The sequence below is a fragment of the Haliotis rufescens genome, unplaced genomic scaffold (assembly GCF_023055435.1).
Source record: "Haliotis rufescens isolate VD_foot unplaced genomic scaffold, xgHalRufe1.0.p SCAF_15, whole genome shotgun sequence".
In the NCBI taxonomy this organism is placed as follows: domain Eukaryota; kingdom Metazoa; phylum Mollusca; class Gastropoda; order Lepetellida; family Haliotidae; genus Haliotis; species Haliotis rufescens.
In genome coordinates, this window is record NW_025963835.1 from 19,965,838 (window position 1) to 19,988,971 (window position 23,134).

The window sequence follows — 23,134 nt, forward strand, 5'->3', positions numbered from 1 at the left end:
TCTTTATTGTATGAAAGGCCACAGGCCCATATACAACGGAGTTACATAACATATTTATAAAATACTAAGTCAAGGTAACAATTCACTTCGTAACAAAAACGCATGATGTATGTAGATAGCCAGTTGATTTTGTGTTAGGCGATCCTTGCGGGACAGTAATGAAGACAATCTTATAGCATTAAAATGAGATAAAGACCACTGCGGTAAGTACTTGTTTTTTTAGATTTTCGTACATAGGACAAATGAACATAAAATGGTATTCACCTTCGACAACAATGTCCCAGAATGGGCATAACCTTAGGGATTTCTCAACAGATGAAAATCTCCCTGTGTTAATTTCTAGATCATTCAGGCTAAATTTAAAACGAATAATGATTTTACGAAAGTTTCTGTACCGTAAGTTTGATAATTAAAATTCTGGTTCAAGCAATGACTTGAACTGAGGATAAGTATCACATCTTTGAATTTAAATATCTGAATGCCATTTCTCATGAAATATATCAATGGCACGCATGCGAAAGTGGTTAAAAAAGCATTTTACGAATACTGGAAGCCCATGTGTTCTTTCCAAGACAAGCATGTTGTAGGCTTTCTCAGGTAAACTGTGTTCAGGCATTATTGCTGTTTTACACCAATACTTTAAGCAACGAGTGTAAGATAGAATGTACAATGGGAATCTCCCGCATTCTCCATAGACCATATTACTTGTTGTTGACATACCAATATTCAAACACCTTTTACAAGCGCAAGCGGGGAGATGGACCTTTTCATTTGCATAGAACTCTGTACCACTCCATATCTCATATCGTAAAATACGTTTTCGGTGAAATAACTCCAAGCTTGAAGATAACAGAGTGGACTTGTAACAGAGCTTTCTTTGCTCTGTTAGTGAGATTAATTACAGACACAAGCAGATTCAGTGTATGGGTAAACAATATGCCAAGTCATTTGTATTCATTTACAACATTAATACATTAACCTTAAAAAACAACAACATTTCTCTCTTGCAGCCACTCGACCACCTCTACAAAATATAACAATATTTGTTTTATCAAGACCTATACCTTTTGACAGAGCCTCCACGGATTCAGATCTTACCGACCTACATGCTACATTCAACTTTGGTTAATCGTGTTTTGTTTCACCATGTTTAGTCTGTTTCTTCATACTGGACGCCGAGTCAAGAACATACTGTACCAAATATGTCATCCCCTCCTCTACATTAGCTTCAATTTATCTATCAAAGAATTTTAATGAATATGCATGGACCCTCTCAGTGTGGTTAACTTTCCTTCGTTTCGTTCCATGAATATGTACTGTTCATAGAGACATAATTCTCATGGTCTAAACTATGTATGGCACGATTGCTAGAAAGAAACCTGCAGGATAACTCAAGGGGGAAATATCCTGTATCTGATCGATCACCAACAGTTAACATATCTACATACTAGAAAAAAAAATCAACAAATGCAATAAAAAATCAACAACACAAGAACCAGTTTCTCCTAGAAACGTAAACTCGCCTGCTCTATCACCGTAAATTTTCTCATTTCGTATAAACATACGAAGAACAAAGTATAGATTCAACAAAAGGCGTCCGAATTTATTGATACACGCTGTTCAACAGGGGCATTGTCTACATCAGTGTATAAATCATCATGTCCCATTGGGGCGGTCGGGTAGCCTAGTGGTTAAAGCGTTCGCTCGCCACGCCGAAGACCCGGGTTCGATTCCCGACATGGGTACAATGTGTGAAGCCCATTTCAGGTGTCCCCCGCCGTGATATTGCTGGAATATTGCTAAAAGCGGCGTAAAACCATACCCACTCACTCACTCACTTATGTCCAATTGATTGTTGTGTTAATTGATGTTGTCCAGATCAGTAGTCAGCAGTGACAAGTCTATGTCTAGCCATGTTTATGACTGCCGTGTCCTACAGGTACCCGGTAGGATGAGATGCTTAAGATGACTGAGGCCCAACCTTCTCGCGCCTGAGATAGCAGCTTAGGTTGCATAATCCCCAGAGAGCTGCAAATGAAAATCGAGTGGACATTGATCCTTTGACCGGGGTAATAATGTCAGCGTTTTGAGCATGGATCGACGGTATGGAGGCTAGCGCAATATTTGTACACGCATTATTATTATCAGCATCAGCATCCTTGCTCAGCAAAACTGATAAAAAGACACAGGAATGTATGAGTATATATGAGAGATAGAGCTGTTGTGATGCTCCAAGACTTCAATGTATTATCAGAAGGAAATATAAATTGACGTCTAATGTCTAATCATGTTTATATGTCTCACGGTTATATCATACTTGCTCACAAACAAAGTCGACAAAATGAAACGGAAAGACTATGCTACAGTGATAGCGCCAATGTTTCCCGGGCAAGTGTGGTTTTGAAAAACAGTAAACTCTCCTAGTGTGCCCTCCTATCAAAATACTAAACAGCGCCTATACGTTCCTGAGGATGGGTCTAGTGTCAGAGTCAAGACGGATCCGCGAGTGGGAAGTGAACGCATGGAGGCTTGAAGCTATTTGAAAGCATCAGCTGAACTAAAAAGTCTAAACTCTCAGAGCCATTATGCAATTTGATTTTGCCTTTGGCCACATCATATTACAAATCACTGCTAAATACGCGAAGTATGTGTTTTGTTTGCTTGTTTGAAGCCACACTAAGTTATATTCCAGCTGTATGACAACTGATTGTAAATAACCAATGTGGACCAGATAATCCAGTGATAGATAATGTACGCAACGAGCCACTCCGTCGTGGTACAATGTGTGTGTCTGTTCCCTGTTTTATGCCGCATTTGGCAATATTCCAGCTGTGTTGTTGTTGTTGCATTAGGTGTTTAAGAGGTCGCCTTCTGCCTAAGCAATTTCGGCTGACCTGTCCCTCTTTGGGACTCCTGTGTGTGAGAAGGGTTCACATATCTATTGTGAGTTCGGTGTTCACATAATTTCTGTTTTTGCATTGATATGATTTCTATTTTCTTATATTGATGTGATTTCATTTTTATCCTTGGCTGCTCTGTTTATATACGTTCGAGCAGCTGTCCATCTCTCAGAAATAGAGTTAGTTTGGCCTTCGCTATTGCATCTCTTGGCTTTAGGAGATCTATGACAGATAGCGGATCTAACTGCAATTCTTGTTTTAACCTAGCCCGGGCTGGGGCATGTCTAAAGGGAGAGGGGGCAGCTTCTAATCCGGAATCCAAAGGGGGGTTGTACTAACACAAGGGCCGTGTGTGTGTGTGTGTGTGTGTGTGTGTGTGTGTGTGTGTGTGTGTGTGTGTGTGTGTGTGTTGTGTGTGTGTGTGTGTGTGTGTGTGTGTGTGTGTGTGTGTGTGTGTGTGTGTGTGTGTGTGTGTGTGTGTGTGTGTGTGTGTGTGTGTGTGTGTGTGTGTGTGTGCCTGTACTTACACAAGGCGATGTTTAAACTAACACAAGGGGTTGCCTGTACTAACACAAGGGCCGTGTGTGTGTGTGTGTGTGTGTGTGTGTGTGTGTGTGTGTGTGTGTGTGTGTGTGTGTGTGTGTGTGTGTGTGTGTGTGCCTGTACTTACACAAGGCGATGTTTAAACTAACACAAGGGGATGCCTTTACTAAAACAAATAGATGCCTGTATTAACACAAGGAGGTACATGTACCTGTACTAACACAAGGAGATGCCTGTACTAACACACGGGGATGCCTGTACTAACATAAGGATATTCCTATACTTACACAAGGAGATGCCTGTACTAACACAATGAGATGCCTGTACTAACATAAGGAGATTCCTATACTTACACAAGGAGATTCTTTTACTAACATAAGGAGATTCCTATACTAACATAAGGTGATGCCTGTACTTACATAGGGCGATGCCTGCACTGATACATAAGGATATCCATGTACTAACACAAGGATATTCCTGTACTAACACAAGGATATGCCTGTACTAACACAAGGAGATGCTTGTACTAACACAAGGAGATTCCTATACTTACGTAAGGAGATGCCTGTAGTAACACAAGGGGATGCCTGAACTAACACAAGGAGATGCATGTACTAACACAAGGTGATGCTTCTACTAACTCAAGGAGATGCTTGTACGAACATAAGGAGATTCCTGTAAAACACAAGAATATTCATGTACTGACATAAGGAGTTTCCTTTACCAACAGAAGGAGATTCCTATACTTACATCAGGAGATTCCTTTAATAACATAAGGAGATTCCTGTACTCACACAAGGAAATGCTTGTACTAACACAAGGAGATGTCTCTATCAACACCAGAAGATTCCTATACTTAAACAAGGAGATTCCTTTATTAACTCAAGGGGATGCTTATACTAACACAAGGGGATGCCTGTACTAACACAAGGGGATGCCTGTACTAAAACAAGGAGATGCCTGTACTAACACAAGGAGGTACCTGTACTAACACAAGGAGATGCCTGTTCTAACACAAGGGGATGCCTGTACTCACATAAGGATATTCCTATACTTACACAAGGAGATGCCTGTACTAACACAAGGAGAAGCCTGTACTAACATAAGGGGATGCCTGTATTCACATAAGGAGATGCCTATACTTACACAAGGAGATGCCTGTACTAACACAAGGAGATGCCTGTACTAACACAAGGAGATTCCTATACTAACATAAGGAGATGTCTTTTCTAACACACGGAGATTCCTTTACTAACACAAAGGGATGCATGTACTAACATAAGGAGATTCCTACACTTTCACTAGGAGATGATACTGACATAAGGAGATGCCTAAATATATAAACACAAGGAGAGGCCTGTACTCACAAAAGGAGATTCCTATCCTAACACAAGGAGATTACTATACTTACACAAGGAGATTCCTACATGTATACTAACACAAGGAGATACCTATCTTGGCATAAGGAGATGCCTATACTAACATAAGGATATTCCTATACTAACACAAGGAGATTCCTTTACTAACATAAGAAGATTCCTATAGTGACACAAGGAGATTCCTATACTAACACAAGGAGATGCCTAAACTAACACAAGGAGATGCCTGTACTAACACAAGGAGACTCTTATACTAACACAAGGAAATGTCTATACTGACAGAAGGAGATGCCTATACAAACATAAGGAGATTCTATACTAACAGAAGGAAATTCTTTTACTAACATAAGGAGATTCCTATACTGACACAAGGAGATTCCTATACTAACATAAGGATATTCCTATACTAACCTAAGGAGATTCCTATACTGACACAAGGAGATTCCTATACTAACACAAGGAGATGCCTATACTTACAGAGGAGATGCCTGTACTAACTCAAGGAGATCCCTATACTAACACAAGGAGATGCCTATACTAACACAAGGAGATGCCTGTAGTAACACAAGGAGATTCCTTTACTAACTACAAGGAAATGCCTATACTGACATAAGGAGATTCCTATACTAACACAAGGAGATTCTTTTACTAACATAAGGAGATTCCTATACTAACACAAGGAGATTCTTTTACTAACATAAGGAGATTCCTATACTAACACAAGGAGATTCCTATACTAACACAAGGCGTTTCCTATACTAACATAAGGAGATTCCTATACTAACATAAAGAGATTCCTATACTAACATATGGAGATTCCTGTACTAACACAAGGAGGTTCCTATACTTACACAAGGAGATTCCTATACTAGGATAAGGAGATCCCTGTACTAACATAAGCAGATTCTTATACTAACATAAGCAGATTCCTATACTTACATAAGGAGATTCCTATACTAACATCAGGAGATTCGTATACTAACATAATGACATTCCTATACTTACATAATGGGAAGCCTGTACCAACGCATGGATATTCCTATACTAACATAAGGAGATTCCTTTAGTAACACACGGAGGTTCATTTACTAACACAAGGAGAGTCCTTTCCTAACACAAGGGGATGCATGTACTAACATAAGGAGATTCCTACACTTACACTAGGAGATGATACTGACGTAAGGAGATGCCCATTTTTTACTAACACAAGGAGATGCCTGTACTAACATTAGGAGATTCCTATACTAACACAAGGAGATTTCTATACTAACATAAGGAGATTCCTATACTAACACAAGGAGATGTCTATATTAACACAAAGAGATGCCTGTACTAACACAAGGATATTCCTATACTAACACAAGAAGATGCTTATACTAACACAAGGAGATTCCTTTACTAACATAAGGAGATTCCGATACTGACACAAGGAGATTCCTATACTAACATAAGGAGATTCCTATACTAACATAAAGAGATTCCTATACTAACACAAGGAGATTCCTATACTAACATAAGGAGATTCCTGTACTTACAGAAGAAGATGATATTGACATAAGGAGATGCCTCTAATAACACAAGGAGATTCCTATACTAACACAAGGAGATTCCAATACTAACATAAGGAGATTCCTATACTGACACAAGGAGAATCCTATACTGACACAAGGAGATTCCTGTACTTACATAAGGATATTCCTATACTATAACAAGGAGATTCCTATACTAACACAATGAGATGCCTATACTGACATAAGGAGATGCCTATGCTAACATACGGAGATTCCTACACTAACAATAAGGAGATTCCTGTACTTACACAAGGAGATGATACTGACATAAGGAGATGCCTCTACTAACACAAGGTGATTCCTATACTAACACCTGCATCACTTCGGGCTTTCCTCCCACATTAAGCTGACACGCCGTGATATAACTGGAATACTGTTAAAAGCGGCGTTAAACCCAACTCACTCACTCACTATACTAACACAAGGAGATGCCTATACTTACATAAGTTGATTCCTATACTTACACAAGGAGAATCCTATACTGACACAAGGAGATTCCTGTACTTACATAAGGATATTCCTATACTATAACTAGGAGATTCCTATACTAACACAATGAGATGCCTATACTGACATAAGGAGATGCCTATGCTAACATAAGGAGATTCCTATACTAACATAAGGAGATTCCTGTAGTAACAATAAGGAGATTCCTGTACTTACACAAGGAGATGATACTGACATAAGGAGATGCCTCTACTAACACAAGGAGATTCCTATACTGACACAAGGAGATGCCTATACTAACACCTGCATCACTTCGGGCTTTCCTCCCACATTAAGCTGACACGCCGTGATATAACTGGAATACTGTTAAAAGCGGCGTTGAACCGAAACTCACTCACTCACTATACTAACACAAGGAGATGCCTACACTTACATAAGTTGATTCCTATACTTACACAAGGAGATGATACTGACATAAGGAGATGGCTATATATACTAACACAAGGAGATGCCTATACTAACACAAGGGAGGGGCTGGGGGAGGGGGGGGGGGGGCGGGGGGGGCTGGGTGTGTGTTTGTGTGTTTGTGTGTTTATACTAACAGAAAGAAATGTCAAGCTTTCATAACCCCATTGCGATTCCGAGTTACAATTGGTCCCCACGAGACGGGTCGCTGAAATGACAGTATATGCTTCTTTGTACACTCAAGAAAATGGAGTCTTTTATATCGCTTTAACTCAATACAAAAGAGCAAAATCAAACCTGTGTATCGAATATCTGAACAGAAGGTCAACCATTCCAGTTTTGTTTAAATTTATACATATTTCCATTGTTCCCCAGGTGTGGCATGTCATTAACGCAGTTTGTCATTTCATACACGCTGGAATATTACACCTGGCTACGTAAAACTCTTAAGTTTGTGAAGCAATTACTCCTTGAAGATAGAATATCACCCTTTCTAAGAACAGCAAGGTTTTATTGGTTGATAAAGTACAGCGTAATAGCATGGACAGTGGCCAAAGGTATTTAAATATCGCAAACAGACAAGAACAACTTGACACATGTGACACTTCTCAATGGAGACCTTCTGTGGTCGAAGGGAGGTAACTCTATTGGTATACGGCGAACGAAGACGTGGAGTAGCTGTTGGTTAAAACGTTCGCTAGTCACACTGAAGAACCGGTTTCCATTACCCGCATAGACCCCATCTAAAATGCCCGCTCATGCAACGTCAAACAGAACGGTATTTCCCCGGTGTTCCCCCCGAACTACTACTACTACTACTACTACTAGTACTACGACAACTACTACTACTACGACAACTGTTGCTGTTGCTACTACTACATCTACTGCTACTACTGCTGCTACTGCTACTACTACAAATACTTCTACTACTACTACTACTACTACTACTACTACAACTACTACAACTATGACAACTGTTGCTTTTGCTACTACTACATCTACTACTACTACTACTACTAATACTACTACTACTACTTCTACTACTACTACTACTACTACTACTCCTACTACTACTACTACTACAACTACAATTTGACTACCACAGTATTCACGGCTATCCTGTGTGTGCTTGTTGTCCCATGTCTCAACCTATTCTTTGTGCACTTTCATCTTTTGGTTTAAGGTGACATGTGATATGTACATAGAATCTCTTTATAAGTGACATGACTTCAAATGTTATTATCAGACGACTTGAATTCTTTTGTTAGGGTTTCGCTATAATTATCAGAGGACATTTTGCTGAACCCGATTCGAAGACAGCGTTAAGAGCTGCGTATGCTGCAGCGGCCGGCGATGCCACACGTTAACAGTCCCGTGGAACCGCACGTTACCAGTCCCGTGGTACACACACGTACGTCTCAAACACCACTTGATTGCAACAGTTTATACTGGGCGTTTATAAACAAAATGTCTGCATTCGGAACAAAATTAAGACGTCTCCCATCAAGGTTGTCTTGTTTGGCAGATGTTCCCAAAATCTCAACTTCCCCACCCTCACCCTCGACCTTCTACACCTCCATCGCCTCCTCCTCCTCCTACTACTACAACTACTACTACTACAAAATAATAATTTGCACACACATAAAATATTATGTACATGAAAACTGAAGATGTTATTTCTTCAATAAGCTAACCTTCGCCCGGCTCTGCTCAAGTCCCATGTGTTGAATCAGAGTGTCGTTGTCGATGTAGTTGCGGACGCCATTGACACAGTATCTGCCATGCCAGAGTCGTCCATGTAACTTCTGTCTTGAACAAACATGTTCTCTGAGACGTTGTGTATTTCCACCATTGCCAGTGTGTCTTCGACACCTGCTGTTGGTCCTTGGTCGTGATATTTATGTGTTGTGTCTGGTTCTTGTGCTGGTATATTGACGCAGAACACGTCTTTCTGTTTCTCTTCGATATCCAACTCCTGCAACGTTAAGAAAAATGATTTACCAACTGGTTTAAATACACACTATCCTTTGAAATGAAAGCTGAACAAATTTAGAGAATTGTCAAAAATATCTGTGAGTACCATATACTCTGATGTGCTTAGAAATGGTCCCAAGCAACCTATGCTAGTACGAGGCAACAAATTGTGTGCCCCTGTTACATGGTTCATTGCGTGGCATCGTACCCGACGGCAAGGGACGTTGTTCAAAGTAACTGGATTTTCTGGTCAATTACTTAAAAGACGCCGTCATTATGATGGACTATTTGCTGAGTGTGATGAAAGACAACAAACAACCAAGGATATGCCAAAATAACTCGATCTAATGTACTCCTTACCTGATCAACCAAAGTCTCATGTCAGATTTCCTAAGACTTTGGGATCCAAGGGTCACGATTACTCCTAGTAAATCAAATCAAATTATTCAGTTTGGCGGGAGAGATATATTGCTTACTTTATTCGATTGTTGCATATATCTACTAACTAGTAGGTATATGAAGTATATACAGAGCCTCTCTTCCTAATTTTGGACCATGCTTTAAACAAGCGTTTGTCATCACTTTACCCGTACTCGTGGGTCTTATCAAAAAAGCCTCAGATCTGCAACACCTAAGGCTTTCCCCACACATGAATCTGACACGTCGTGATAAAAGTGACATAATTGTTGAAAGCGGCGTTACACTCAGGTCACTCACTCACGCATGCATATACCAGTGATATCCTTGAGCTAAAGGTATTGGGGTCAGATGTGAACGAAAGTGTTCCGTTATAGTAACTGTTTTCAGATTTGCTCAACCACATTGCTACATAGAGATAATTTTTAAACAAGCCACACATGACACTTTTGCCCTCTTTTAACTCTAACAAGGATCTGAACTAACACAGACAGTGTCGGCATACAATTGTGAAAATACATTGTGATCGCTGTATGAAGATGATATTCAATCACACTTATTTAGACTTACTTTATCGGCGTCAAGTAGGGGCATCTGTGGTTCATTCATTTGCCTCGACTTTGAAGGATTATAGACCAAGAGGACGAGTAAAGCCAGCACCACCAAGAACAAAGGAGGTATCACTTTGATGGCACAGTGGTCGATTACGAGATTGTAGCACACTTGATTGACGAACATTGCACTTCCAGGTGGGCATTCTGTGACACAGCTGCCATTGTAGATAAATACATTCTCATTTGCAATGCAGAAAAGTTCAAGTATACACACAGAGCCATTCAAAACTGTGTTTCTTGGGCACACGGAATGGCATGTGCCTGCGAATAAAAGCTTGTACATGTATGGTGCATCATCAGGACAGACTGACAGGCATACTCCCTTGTACACAACGCCGGCCGAACACAAGAGTTCGTTGACACATTCAGACCCTTTTCTGATCAAATCTGTTGGGCATTTAGAGAGGCACTGGCGATTATGTTTATATGGAGCATTCTGAGGGCATGATGGTAAGCATGAACCATTATAGGTGACACCGCCATTACAATTTATTACACAGTCAAATTCCTTTCTTAACATTCCCGGTGGACAAGAGGAGAAACATTTCCTATCGTGTTTATATGGGAAATGATGAGGACATGATGGTAAGCAGGAACCATTGTAGATGACACCGCCATTACAATTTATTACACAGTCAAATTCCTTTCTTAACATTCCCGGTGGACAAGAGGAGAAGCATTTCCCATCGTGTTTATATGGGACATGATGAGGACATGATGGTAAGCACGAACCATTGTAGGTGACTGCATCCGTTTCCGAAGAACAGCTGAGTTGGGTCAAACATCGTTTTGTTGGGAACAGTGTACTGTTTGCTGGACATGTAGACATACAGGTGTTGTCCAGTGTATATGGAGCCGTTGGTGGACAAGCATTAAGGCACTTTGATCCGTGTTCAAAGAATCCTTGATTATTGCATATCATGGGACTAATGCATCGCTTATTAGGCAAACTTAAAGTTCCATTGGGACACATTTGGTAGCAGTAGCTTGAATTGATATATGGACTTTCTCTTGGACAGGATGTTACACATGTATTATTGTGAATGTGTTCCTTCAGATCGATACAGTTTACTTCTGTTATACACCGTACCTGTCCTGGTGCACTTATGACATAGCCATTTGGACATGTATCGTAACAAACACCATTTGATACAAATGGTGCGGTCTGAGGACACTCTGGAACACATGTCCAATTGGAAATATACCTCCCACTGTTTACACAGTGACGGGAATCAATACATCGCAAGTCACTGACAACTGTTCCCCGTGGACATGTATTGCCACATGTTCCTTGGTGGTTAAAGCGCGCTTCTAATGGACATGTATCAACACACGTTCCATTATACACTACTCTATAAAGAGAGAAACTATCAACACAATGGTGTTCACTAATACATGTATTGCTATATAAAACTGTGTGTTGATGACAGTTGGAAAGGCATATGTTGTCAACCTCAAGAGGTAAATCATCCGGGCACGTAGCAATACACAAGTTTCCTGACATAACCATTTTCCTCTGTGCACACTCACCAATCGGAATGCATTGATTTCCAAGAGCAACTTTTCCTATGGGGCATTCTCTATAGCATGTGCCCTGGTTGTTGTATGGATGGTCATGAGGACAACCTGAGACACATGTGTTGTTGAAAACAATTCCTTTCACAGTGCACTCTTCAACAGATAGACAGAGGGTTCCATTGGCTGTCACAGGTATCCTAGGGGGACATTCAGGACGACAGGTACCATTCGCAATAAACTTGGATTCTGGAGGGCACTGATCAACGCATGCAGTGCCATTAACGAACCCATTCTTCTTACAATCTGCTTGAAACAGGCATTCTGATCCATTAACAACTGTATCATTTGGGCAAGTTCTGTAACAAGTTCCATATTTCCTGAACAGCATGGAAGAAGGGCATGTTGCTTGACATGTTCCGTTGAAGAGTACCTGGTTGTTTTGGGACATACAGTATGTTCCGTTTAAACATTCCGTTCCGTTTAAGACTGTATGTCGTGGACAATGGTTATAACAGAAACTGTTGGCTTGCAGAAGGTATGTTCCAAGGGGACAGGTACGCATACACGTTCTACCAAAAATAACAAAATTTCTACTCCTACAGTTGTCAACACTGATGCAGTTCCAACTTTGGTATCCAAACATCACGGTGCCAGTAAGGCATGTATTTACATTCACAATGAGTACTATCAGAATAGTACATGGCAAAACCACCTCCATATCTTCTAATTCTATAGCAGCCTTATTCAGAATGGCTGAGAGTGGCGGAACATAACTTCCATTCTCTGAAAAGAAAAGATATTATTGTTTGTGGCATAGAGTCAGCAGTCATCAATATGGCGATTGTGTAGTATACAAGGCACATGGTATAACACAACATTCTTTACAGTGTTACTTTACATAGAATGTTGAAAGTTTTCCTGTTTATAATAGTTCTCAGCTCACCGGGTAACTTAAAAGTGACATTACATTTATTTCGTCCTTGACCTTACTACCGGATGTTTTGACAATGCTGTTTGTGCCATTGGCAACATTCGCTACTCAACCACATAATCCAGGTATGTCAAATATACTGATCGTTGTCTAGTTAAAATCCTATTATAAACATATATTATTAAATATATATATATATATATATATATATATATATATATATATATATATATATATATATGTGATATATGGAATCACGATACTTAAACTAAGTAGACAAGTTGGGTTGTTATAATAACGTGTGTTACAATTGTGTGTCTATTTCGGTAAATTACCCTGCTAGAACTCATCTATCACCTTTTAGCCTGGTATATTTGTATTGTAAGTACAACTGATAACAAACACACTTTATGTATTATATTTAAAATGAAAAATATGAAAACATCTTACCGGTTAGTTAAAACGAACGACGAAAATACTCAATACACAACCATAACATTTGTGTACCTGGTTGCTATGAAGTGACATAACAACCACAGGTATTCCCGCTCGAGTAACGCTGAAAGGCTATCGATAGCAAACACGCGAAGCAGACGTGAGTTTGTGAATAGCCAGTGAGCCATGGGGAACAAAACGGCTTTGTCTATTTACTGAATGAAGTTTGTCAGTGTCGTGAATAACTCGACTCACGGTAGTGAGATAGACTGTAAGGTATATTTACAATCGACACAAGGGCAATGAATTGTTTTGGTGGTCCATGGACAAACAACATGCAGGACTCCCAGTTAATGTTCAGATAGTGCTTGTATCCGTTTTCATATATGAACACGTTTAAGATTTTCAGGTATGGAGAATAAGCCAACAGGTGAGGAGGACTTTGAAATCTTACAAGAACGTATTTTGGCAGAGAGGGCAGCAAGGAGAAAAGAAGACTTAGAGAGGAACACCCTTCATTTTGACATACCTCCACTTCCTGAGGACAAAGACTACCATTTATTTATATCCTATTGTACTGATCAGCCAGATGAAGTGGAGTGGGTTGAGCAACTGGTCACTGCAATGGAAAAGCATTGTGGGCTGACATGCTGTTGGCCAAAACGAGATTTCATTCCTGGTCATGCGATTGGAGCTGAAATACAAAGAGGAATTTTGCAGTCCCTGAAGGTCGTGTTCATTCTCTCTCCTGCCGCCATCGAGAGTCAGTGGTGCGAATATGAACGCAACTTTGCTTTTGGAGTTTCAGTTGAAAACAAAGAAAACCAGATAATTCCAGTCATGTTGAGTGAATGTGATGTTCCAGGAATTCTAAAGACGCTGAATTACATTGATGTTCCTGCCGGTGAAGACTTTGTCTTCAGAATCCGACGCTGTTTTGATGAAGATACTCGTATGTACACGCCTTTACTTTTGAAACACGCTTCATGCTATGTATTATTATAATGCCTTTTGCCCGAAGGAGTGATACACTATATGTGTGTTGTTTTAATCAAGTCATAGTTCAGGGAAAGTACTGAAAAGGATATGGATCAATCACGTAATTTCAGATACTTGTATGCTCCCGAAGAATTATGTTTTACATTGCATGAATGGCCCCGTGCTGACTCCGGGTAAGGATAGGTCCCGGCAACCTACTCTGTGGTCGTATGGTCAGGCTCGGATGGTCAGGCTCGTGTGGTCAGGCTCGAAATGTCAGGCTCGTGTGGTCAGGCTCGTGTACTCGGATGGTCAGGCTCGGGTGGTCAGGCTCGGGTGCTCAGGCTCGGATGGTCAGGCTCGTGTGGTCAGGCTCGTGTGGTCAGGTTCGGATGGTCAGGTTCGGATGGTCAGGCTCGTGTGGTCAGGCTCGGATGGTCAGGTCGGATGGTCAGGCTCGGGTGGTCAGGTCGGATGGTCAGGCACGTGTGGTCAGGCTCGGGTGGTCAGGCTCGGTGACTTCGTTGATTGCCCCTCATCGTACTCCCATGGCGTGCATCGTTGCTCACAATATCGATGTTTGGAATGTCTGTCCCAGATTCGAATATTTACAGATCGCCGTCACATAGCTGGAATATCGCTGACTGCGGCGTTGAACAACAAACAAACATACAAGCAAAGCATAATGGTATAGCACTGGTAATAATGGCACATCTATATGAACAATTGTTGAAAAATCGTGAAATCATTATCACCAGTGCTTTATCAATATTGCAGTTTGCTTAAAACCTGTATGCTCCACATATAAGGAATAGTGTGAGAAAGTCATTATTAGCAATTATGATGCTTCATGCATGTGACACGAAATCTACCTGAATTGAACCTTCATTCCAATTTTCGTTTCTTCGGCTCAGTTATCAGCTAACAGTAGAATGCCTTGTCTATATAAGGTCATAACTCTCTTAAGAGAGTTGGATTCAATGTTCAATGGAATAAACAATCCATTCTTGTTGTGATATCATCCATTCTTAACTACTTCAGGGTAGAATAGTTGAAATAGTCTACTTTCATTTTAACCTTGCTCTCACTATTTCAGGCGTAATGAAGTATCTAGTTCCTGAAATCGAAGCTAAAGGGAACAGAACAGGTACTGTATTCACAAATACTTCGGTAGACCCCAAATGGTATTTCATGTAATCGATCAAGAAATCCTTACTCGTGATATAAGGACATGTACATGTATGTGAATAAGGGTGAACTGTATATGAAATAGATATGATATATGCAAGCACCAAATCATTTACATAGTTGACATGTATGTGAATAAGGGTGAACTGTATATGAAATATATATGATATATGCAAGCACCAAATCATTTACATAGTTGACATGTATGTGAATAAGGGTGAACTGTATATGAAATATATATGATAAATGCAAGCACCAAATCATTTACATAGTTGACATGTATGTGAATAAGGATGAACTGTATATGAAATATATATGATATATGCAAGCACCAAATCATTTACATAGTTGACATGTATGTGAATAAGGGTGAACTGTATATGAATTGTGGCAAAATTTCAACTATGTAAATGATGTGGTGCTTGCATCGAACAGGTTTCCGGACACGACAATGCTCCAATCACCACGAGTCTGCTCTGTGTTATTGTAACAGTGTTCTCCCGATCGTAGGAGTTACAAAAGGTCTACATACAAGTATATAGCAAACACACAATCTGTTAATCTGTTAACCTCAGTTTGGTGAAACCCACGAGTACCAGCTACGTGCAAAAGATCAAGACACAATTAGGCACCACACATGTGCTCGTGGGCATCACCAAAGTGGTAAACGTCAAAGATCTGATTTCCTCGCACGTCAAGCAGATACGCCATGATATAACTCAAATACAGTTCAAATTGGCGTTTAACCTAACCCACTCACTACAGATGGAGATTAAATGTCATGAACGTCACTACCTACCATAAGATGGTCAAAGCACCTATTTTCCGTATGACATATGTGTGCCCACGTTTATTGCGAGGGGACATACATACTGGCAAGAAACAATGAATATAAACAACTCCGCTAGACACGTGTCCCGAATCACATTTATTATCTTTTGAAGGACCGTTGAACGGACTGATTGTCAGAATCAGTGGTGAAAAAAATATGAAGTCTGTATGCAGAGGGCCTGCGTGGTCATTTAGAGACCTTGACCGACATCAAAGGTTGAAGCTTCGCCAACTTGGGAGCAAGGTGATTATTAAATGAAATATTCAACATATTAACAGTCGCCCATATTTACTTTTTCACCAACTCGACTGTCACACGACAAGCACCAGTGGAAGTAGAAATGACAAACTCTCAAAATAAAGTTTTAAAAATTAGTTTCACTAACTTGTAATTACCTAACCGTATTACTACTCTTACTAATATAAATGCCATACTCAACTAATACTACTATTTCTACTACACTTCTAATACTTGTCGTAAGAGGCGACTAACGTGACCGGGTGGGCAACCTCGCTGACTTTGTTAATGCATGTCATTGTATCCCAATTGCGTGGATCGATGTGCATGATGTCAATCACTGGACTGTCTGGTCCAGACTCGATTATTTACAGTCCGCCGTCATATAACTGAAATATTGCAGTGTGCGGCGTTAAACAACAAATAAACAAAACTAAGACCAAACACTAATACCATACACTACACTTCACACTAACCTATACACTAATACTACAGCTAATACGTCTACGATCTGCATCACTGTTGACTTTCAGACATTGATCTGAAACATTGTGGTGTAACTGGAATACTTTCAAACAAACGTGAAACCAAAGTCTAATACTTACAATACACTAACGTTGTTGATAGATCCCTTTCATTTCAGTTTGCGGAAAGAGCATATTATGAAGCGAAGAATGTCATCAACAAATCAGCGAGTATGAAGTACTTCTCACTCAGAAGTCGGTCCCATTTTTGGAGTCTGTGCGGCATTGGTTTAGTGCTGTGGTTTTTATTCATAACATTCATTGTCGCAATAGTTCACACGGAAGTGACTCCTTTATTTGATGCCACGTTCATGTGGTTTGGGCTTGTACCAGGACTGACGATAACACACATGATAAGCTGGGTCGTTCTGTACCGCTGGGTGAGTACATTATCAATAAACAGCAAATTGATAATTAAATTAAAACGACAATTAATTTGCAATGTGCCTTTGATTTGAACTGTGGGTTTATGCAGTGACTTTGACATTTGGCGACTAGAACTTGATCAGTGTTTATATGCGAGTGAGTGAGTGAGTATGGTTTTACGCCGCTTTTAGCAATATTCCAGCAATATCACGGCGGGGGACACCAGAAATGGGCTTCACACATTGTACCCATGTCGGGATTCGAACCCGGGTCTTCGGCGTGACGAGCGAACGCTTTAACCACTAGGCTACCCGACCGCCCCCTGTGTTTATATGTGTTTCCTTATCATGTAAATGACCTTTCTGTTGGCCCCTCGATATCATTTCGTCTCACAGAAAGTCACATGAATGACGCTTGTGTTTGTATTAACCAGTTAGTTAGAATAGTTTTCTAACTTAATTAACGTTTACATATCTACAAATTGAACACGATTCCTTGAACGGTATCCGTGCTCGTGGGTTTCACCGAAGTGGTAAACGTCTGAGTCCTGCATCACTTCAGGTTTTCCTCCCACATGAAGCTAACACGCCATTATATAACTGGAAAATACTGTTAAAAGTAGCATTTTAAACACAACTCACTCATTTACTCAATTGAATGGTATAAACGGTATTGTTCAAAATAGTTATTTTCACTGATCGGTGGAAATCTATTGTTTAATATTGTGTTCCGTACTGTGTAAACTAGCTACTGAAGTTACATGCCACCTTCTATGTTATTATTATGGAGTCGCAATCATGTTATGACGGGGATTGCTTATGAAGATGGAAAGGGTTTATCGCTTTCTTGAAAGTGGCCTGCTTATTTCATTTTATAAAGTCATCAAAACATTTCCTGAAATCAAGTCTTTGAAAGGCATTTAAAAGTGATACACAAGGAAGAGAATTTATTGATGTCAACTTCTTGGGACTTATTGCTTTGATCTTTGTCGGTGCTAATTATCTGGCTGGCTTCCATTTGCCTATTGCTTTATCCATTCTTTTTACCTATCAGTGCTAATTACCCCCGGCCTCCCTTTTGCCCAATGTCCATTGCCCATTACGAAGCAGTGATAATTTAAGCCCTGGCTTCCAGTTGTCCATTGCTATTTCCCTTATATTTCCTATCAGTGCTAATTACCCCCGGCCTCCCGTTTGCCCAATGTCTATTCCTCATTACGAAGCAGTCATAATTTAAGCCCTGGCTTCCAGTTGTCGATTGCTAATTCCATTCCACCCCAAGTAACATTGCATGAAAAGTTGCCATATAAATACCTGGGTATTTTTTGTCAAAGTTTCTAAAATTTAACATTACCTTGTCCGGAAAATTGAAATTTGATGATAAAAAACCCAAAAGCAGATGACAATAAAACCGATCCCCCAAACGCATCACGCCAACGGCCATGGTAACCCGAGGCACGTGTGAGTTCCGTGCAAATTGAAATGCACATGCGTTCTTGGCCTATATAAATCCACCGAGATGGGATAACATTAATTCCTTATTGAATTGCTACCACATGCCAAGATTGACAAGAAATCAGCGACACCAAGCCCTTGGACGATTGCAAGCTGGACAAAGCGCCCGGCAAGTAGCCACGTAAGGACTATATACAGGCTCCGGCATGGGTACCAGACCAATCTTAGGAGAAATGCCACTAAGTCTACGCAGGGAACAGCTAAGCTTAAATTTCTGGGCCGCGTCCCAATCAAACCCTCTCATCCAAAACTTAATAAACCAAAACATCAGCCCCAAAAACCAAGCTCTAGCTCGTAAACACCCCTTACTTACCCCAATATCCCAAAGAATAACAAACTACCTAAATGAACACCAAATTAAAAATCTTAAACAAAACTGCAAACAATCAAATATCTTCACCCCTAAACTTAAAATACCCAAAATAGACACAACACTAGCTAGCCAAATAAATAAACAAACCGACCCAAACATAGCTAAAACTACCACACTAGCATACATACACGAAAATTGGCCAAATTGGTGTCACATTTACACGGACGGATCCTCAGATCCGACCTCCAAACACACAGGTTTCGGAGTCCATACCACACAACCAACTAAAACCACACAATCCTTCCGACTCCCAAACAACCAATCAATATTCACGGCAGAACTAATGGGCATGGCCTCAGCCCTCCATAATCAAGAATCCAAAAACCACAAAAAAATCCTAATACTTACCGACTCCCTAAGTGGACTGCAAGCCCTCCAAAACAAAAATACCAAAAACCGACCTAAATTAATAAATCAAATACTTAAAAGCTCCAACGACCTAACTAAGGCAGGCAAACAAATAACCTTCTTGTGGATACCCGCCCACGTAGGAATATACGGTAATGAAAACGCCGATAAAGCAGCTAAACTATCCCTCAAAATCCCAGAAATAAGCTTAAACTTACCCATCTCAAAATCAGAAATTAAAAGTGTAAACAAGCAAAAAATCACCAAAAAATGGCATAACCTATATCTAAACTCAAATAGCCAAATCAAAAAAGTGCTCAGCAAACCACTAACCAAACCAAAAATTCTCCATCCATCCAAAAAAATCGACAGAGTAATCACTAAACTCCAAACAGGACACACCAACCTAAATAACCACCTAAAAAAATATAAAAAACACACTACAGGTAACTGCCCACACTGCAAACAACCAGAAACCCCAGAACACGCACTCATCCACTGCACACACTACCTAACACATCGAACCGCATTACAAACCACCCTCAATCTAAACAAGGCTCTAACTCTAGAAGCAATACTAAACCCACAAAATAAACTAGAAAACTTCAAGGCCTTAGGCGTATTCTTAATCAAAACGGAACTAATAAAACGCATCTAAAAACACAATAACTCACCAAATCAAAATCACATAAACAAACAAACATCCACCATACCCAGCTCCCTTAGTTCTCCTCCCCAATCCCATCGGCATCTATTCCAAATCTCAAAATTCCCAAATTCTATATAAGCAACCCCTAAAACCCCCCTCTTGGGTTGCACAGACCACCTTCGCCCCTTTCGGAAACACATTAAATGGCCTGGCCGGGCCCGTGTGCGAAATACGCATCAGTCGGAAAGCGCACGTTAAATCTCCAAAGTAAGTAAGTAAGGTACCAGACCAGAAACACTACAGATGACCGACCACGTAGTGGAAGACCAAGGGTCACCAACCGACGTCAGAATCGTCAGATTGTGCGACAGCATCTTCAAGATCGCTTTGTTACTGCTGCGGAAACTGCTCAACAGACCATGGTGTCACACCAGCGACACACTTGTGCGGACACTGTGCGTCGACGATTGACGAGCAGACACCTCCACTGTCACAGGCCACACCGAGAACCCATTCTGACGCCCCGTCACCGCCAGGACGGTCTTCCGTGGGCAATACAGCACCAGCATTTGCGCCACCAGCAGTGGAGAAGAGTCCTCTTCTCAGACGAGAGCCGTTACTCTATCTCAACAGCAGATGGCAGAGAAAGGGAGAGTCTGGCGACGCCGTTGGGAACGTTATTCGGATGCCTGTGTTGTCCGAGCATCATGGTGTGGGCTGGAATTGGTCTTACACAGAGGGTCGGCCCTGTGGTCTTCCAGAACATTGGTCCAGGGAGAGGCAATGGTGTCACAGCAGCTCGGTACATTGATCAAGTCTTGAGACCACACGTCTCATTTGGTACGTCGTCTCAACCACGAGTTTCAGCATGATAACGCCCGTGCCCACACTGCGAGATCAACAAGAGACCACCTCCAGCAGAATGGTATCAGAACCATGCAGTTGCTTATCCCTATTTAAATCCCATTGAGCACATGTGGAGCGAGATTCAAAGGCGGCTGAATGACGTCCGACCAAGGCCGACGACTGCAGCTGAACTGCGTCAGGCGTTCCTCAGAGTGTGCGCTCAAGTGCCTATGGCCTTCATCAACCGCCTTATCCATTCCATCGTTGCACGGCAGTTATCAATGCACATGTCGGACACAGGAAATACTGACTTGTGATGCCAGTGTCTCAGAGACTGGTGTTGTATTTCACTTTAAGAACATTTGACACTTTAATTTCAACCCTGATGAACAGTTTTGCCAAGTTTCATCTTTGTAATATGTCTCAAAGTATGTTTACAGTGTTTGGACAAATATGGTTTCTCATATATCTATCCATGTTGACGTTTCTTTTGCGGTTCAGTATATTTCCAATCAGTGCTAATTACCCCCGGCCTCCCGTTTTCCCAATGTCCATTGCCAAATACCATTCAGTGATAATTTAAGCCCTGGCTTCCACTTATCCACACTATCAGCGCTAACTACTGTAAAGTGTTGGCTTCCATTGTCTATTGCTTATCACCTATCAGCGCCAATTATCTTTTTTTGCTTCCCTTATTAAGGTTCCACTTTTTGTTATCTTATAACTTTTGTTGTTCTTACATGTTCATATGTATACTGTCTGCCTCTTAGCATTCATTCACCTGATGAAGGAGTAAGCATATACTCCGAAACGTTCTTTTCCTTACAATAAAGAAGTTGACATCCATAAATTCTCTTCCGTATTTCTTGAAATGTTTTATGATCTGCGCATTTGATCTACTATTTAGATGTGATGAAAACCTTTCACACATTTTGGAGTTATTTTCGGGAAACTATGCTCGTGTTGACCATGTGACCATGTTGACCCTATCATTATTGATTTAAGTGACAGTTACACTTCATCAGTTCGTGGGAATTCATAATATAAACAGTTAGAGACTGTAATTTTTCCATACATTTAATCACCAAAGCCTAAAAGTATTATGTTTTGTTACAGAAAGTCAGGAAAGTAGAGAAATGGGTTCGAAGATATAGCCTTGAGCATATTTTGGAAACGAACATCTTTGTGAACTTTCAATTGACCAACTCGCCAAGTGTATCCTTTGCTTTGATTGTTAATTCCAGAAACTTAAAACCGAAAGTTTCACGTCTGTAAAGCGACCTAAGGCCTGCGACAGTCATTATTCTTGTCCATTAACATGGACTGAAAATCGCTTTGTGAAACGGGGTCTGGTTGATTGAACTGAGGTATCAAATATGTATTATGTGTTGCGTGACACACGAGGAAAGGCCATATGATGTGTCTCTAATCTGAGTTTTGAATTTGGGCAGTGAAAAGTGGTTTTGCCAAGATCTGGTTGAAAGATATATTCTAAATCCCTCGTGATATGGCCTGAAAGTTGATTTTGTACATATTCACTTAGTCATATTTCAATACTTGGAAATGGTAAAGAACTACGTTTTCCTGACAACAGCTTCAGATACTAATAATGTACTACAACATCAAGCCTTGTCTGGTGAGTATTTCCACATACCACGATCAAATTAGATGGGATTATCAGGCTCTGTGACCTGGCTTTTTCAGAGACGTTGCTAGGAAATTGATAAGGTCGAGGATTACCTCACAATTTTAGGCATTACTATTGCATATTTTATTTTTGGAGTATTTAGCAAAAATAACAGTTATGATCTATTAGAAAACAAGGAATTCATCATGTGCCTTAATATAACGCCATTAATTGTCAACAGGATTACATCTGTGGTATTGTGTACAGATCACTCGAAGAAGAAACTGACAATCGCGTGGACAAAGAGGTAATATATGGTAACATTGTGTGGGCGTAGTACTCTAAGGGTGCGATCTAAAAGTAATGGTCAAAGTCCAAAGTCCTTACGTAACGCTTTGAAGAACCTGGGTCCCCCCACCAAAGGTGTAAAGCATGTTCTTGATACCACCGCAAAATGC

At 40.5% G+C, this 23,134-nt stretch overlaps 2 protein-coding genes across 2 annotated transcripts in view; one reads left to right on the forward strand and one right to left on the reverse strand.

Moving 5' to 3' along the window:
* Window positions 1-23,134, forward strand: part of LOC124135154 — a 39,587-nt gene that overhangs the window by 13,512 nt on the left and 2,941 nt on the right. Inside the window, exons 6-12 of the mRNA XM_048395844.1 lie at window positions 13,593-14,146; window positions 15,269-15,319; window positions 16,305-16,435; window positions 17,073-17,333; window positions 22,166-22,264; window positions 22,650-22,685; window positions 22,918-22,983. Coding sequence (XP_048251801.1) covers window positions 13,593-14,146; window positions 15,269-15,319; window positions 16,305-16,435; window positions 17,073-17,333; window positions 22,166-22,264; window positions 22,650-22,685; window positions 22,918-22,983 — 1,198 coding nt within the window. The remainder of the gene's footprint in view (window positions 1-13,592; window positions 14,147-15,268; window positions 15,320-16,304; window positions 16,436-17,072; window positions 17,334-22,165; window positions 22,265-22,649; window positions 22,686-22,917; window positions 22,984-23,134) is intronic.
* Window positions 1,579-13,482, reverse strand: LOC124135155 (proprotein convertase subtilisin/kexin type 5-like). The gene is made up of 4 exons (XM_046500372.2): window positions 13,210-13,482; window positions 10,267-12,611; window positions 9,000-9,280; window positions 1,579-2,028 (listed from the first exon to the last, which is right to left on the reverse strand). Exons 2-3 carry the CDS (start codon window positions 12,544-12,546, stop codon window positions 9,035-9,037), a joined length of 2,526 nt encoding a protein of 841 aa, XP_046356328.2. The 5' UTR covers window positions 12,547-12,611; window positions 13,210-13,482; the 3' UTR covers window positions 1,579-2,028; window positions 9,000-9,034.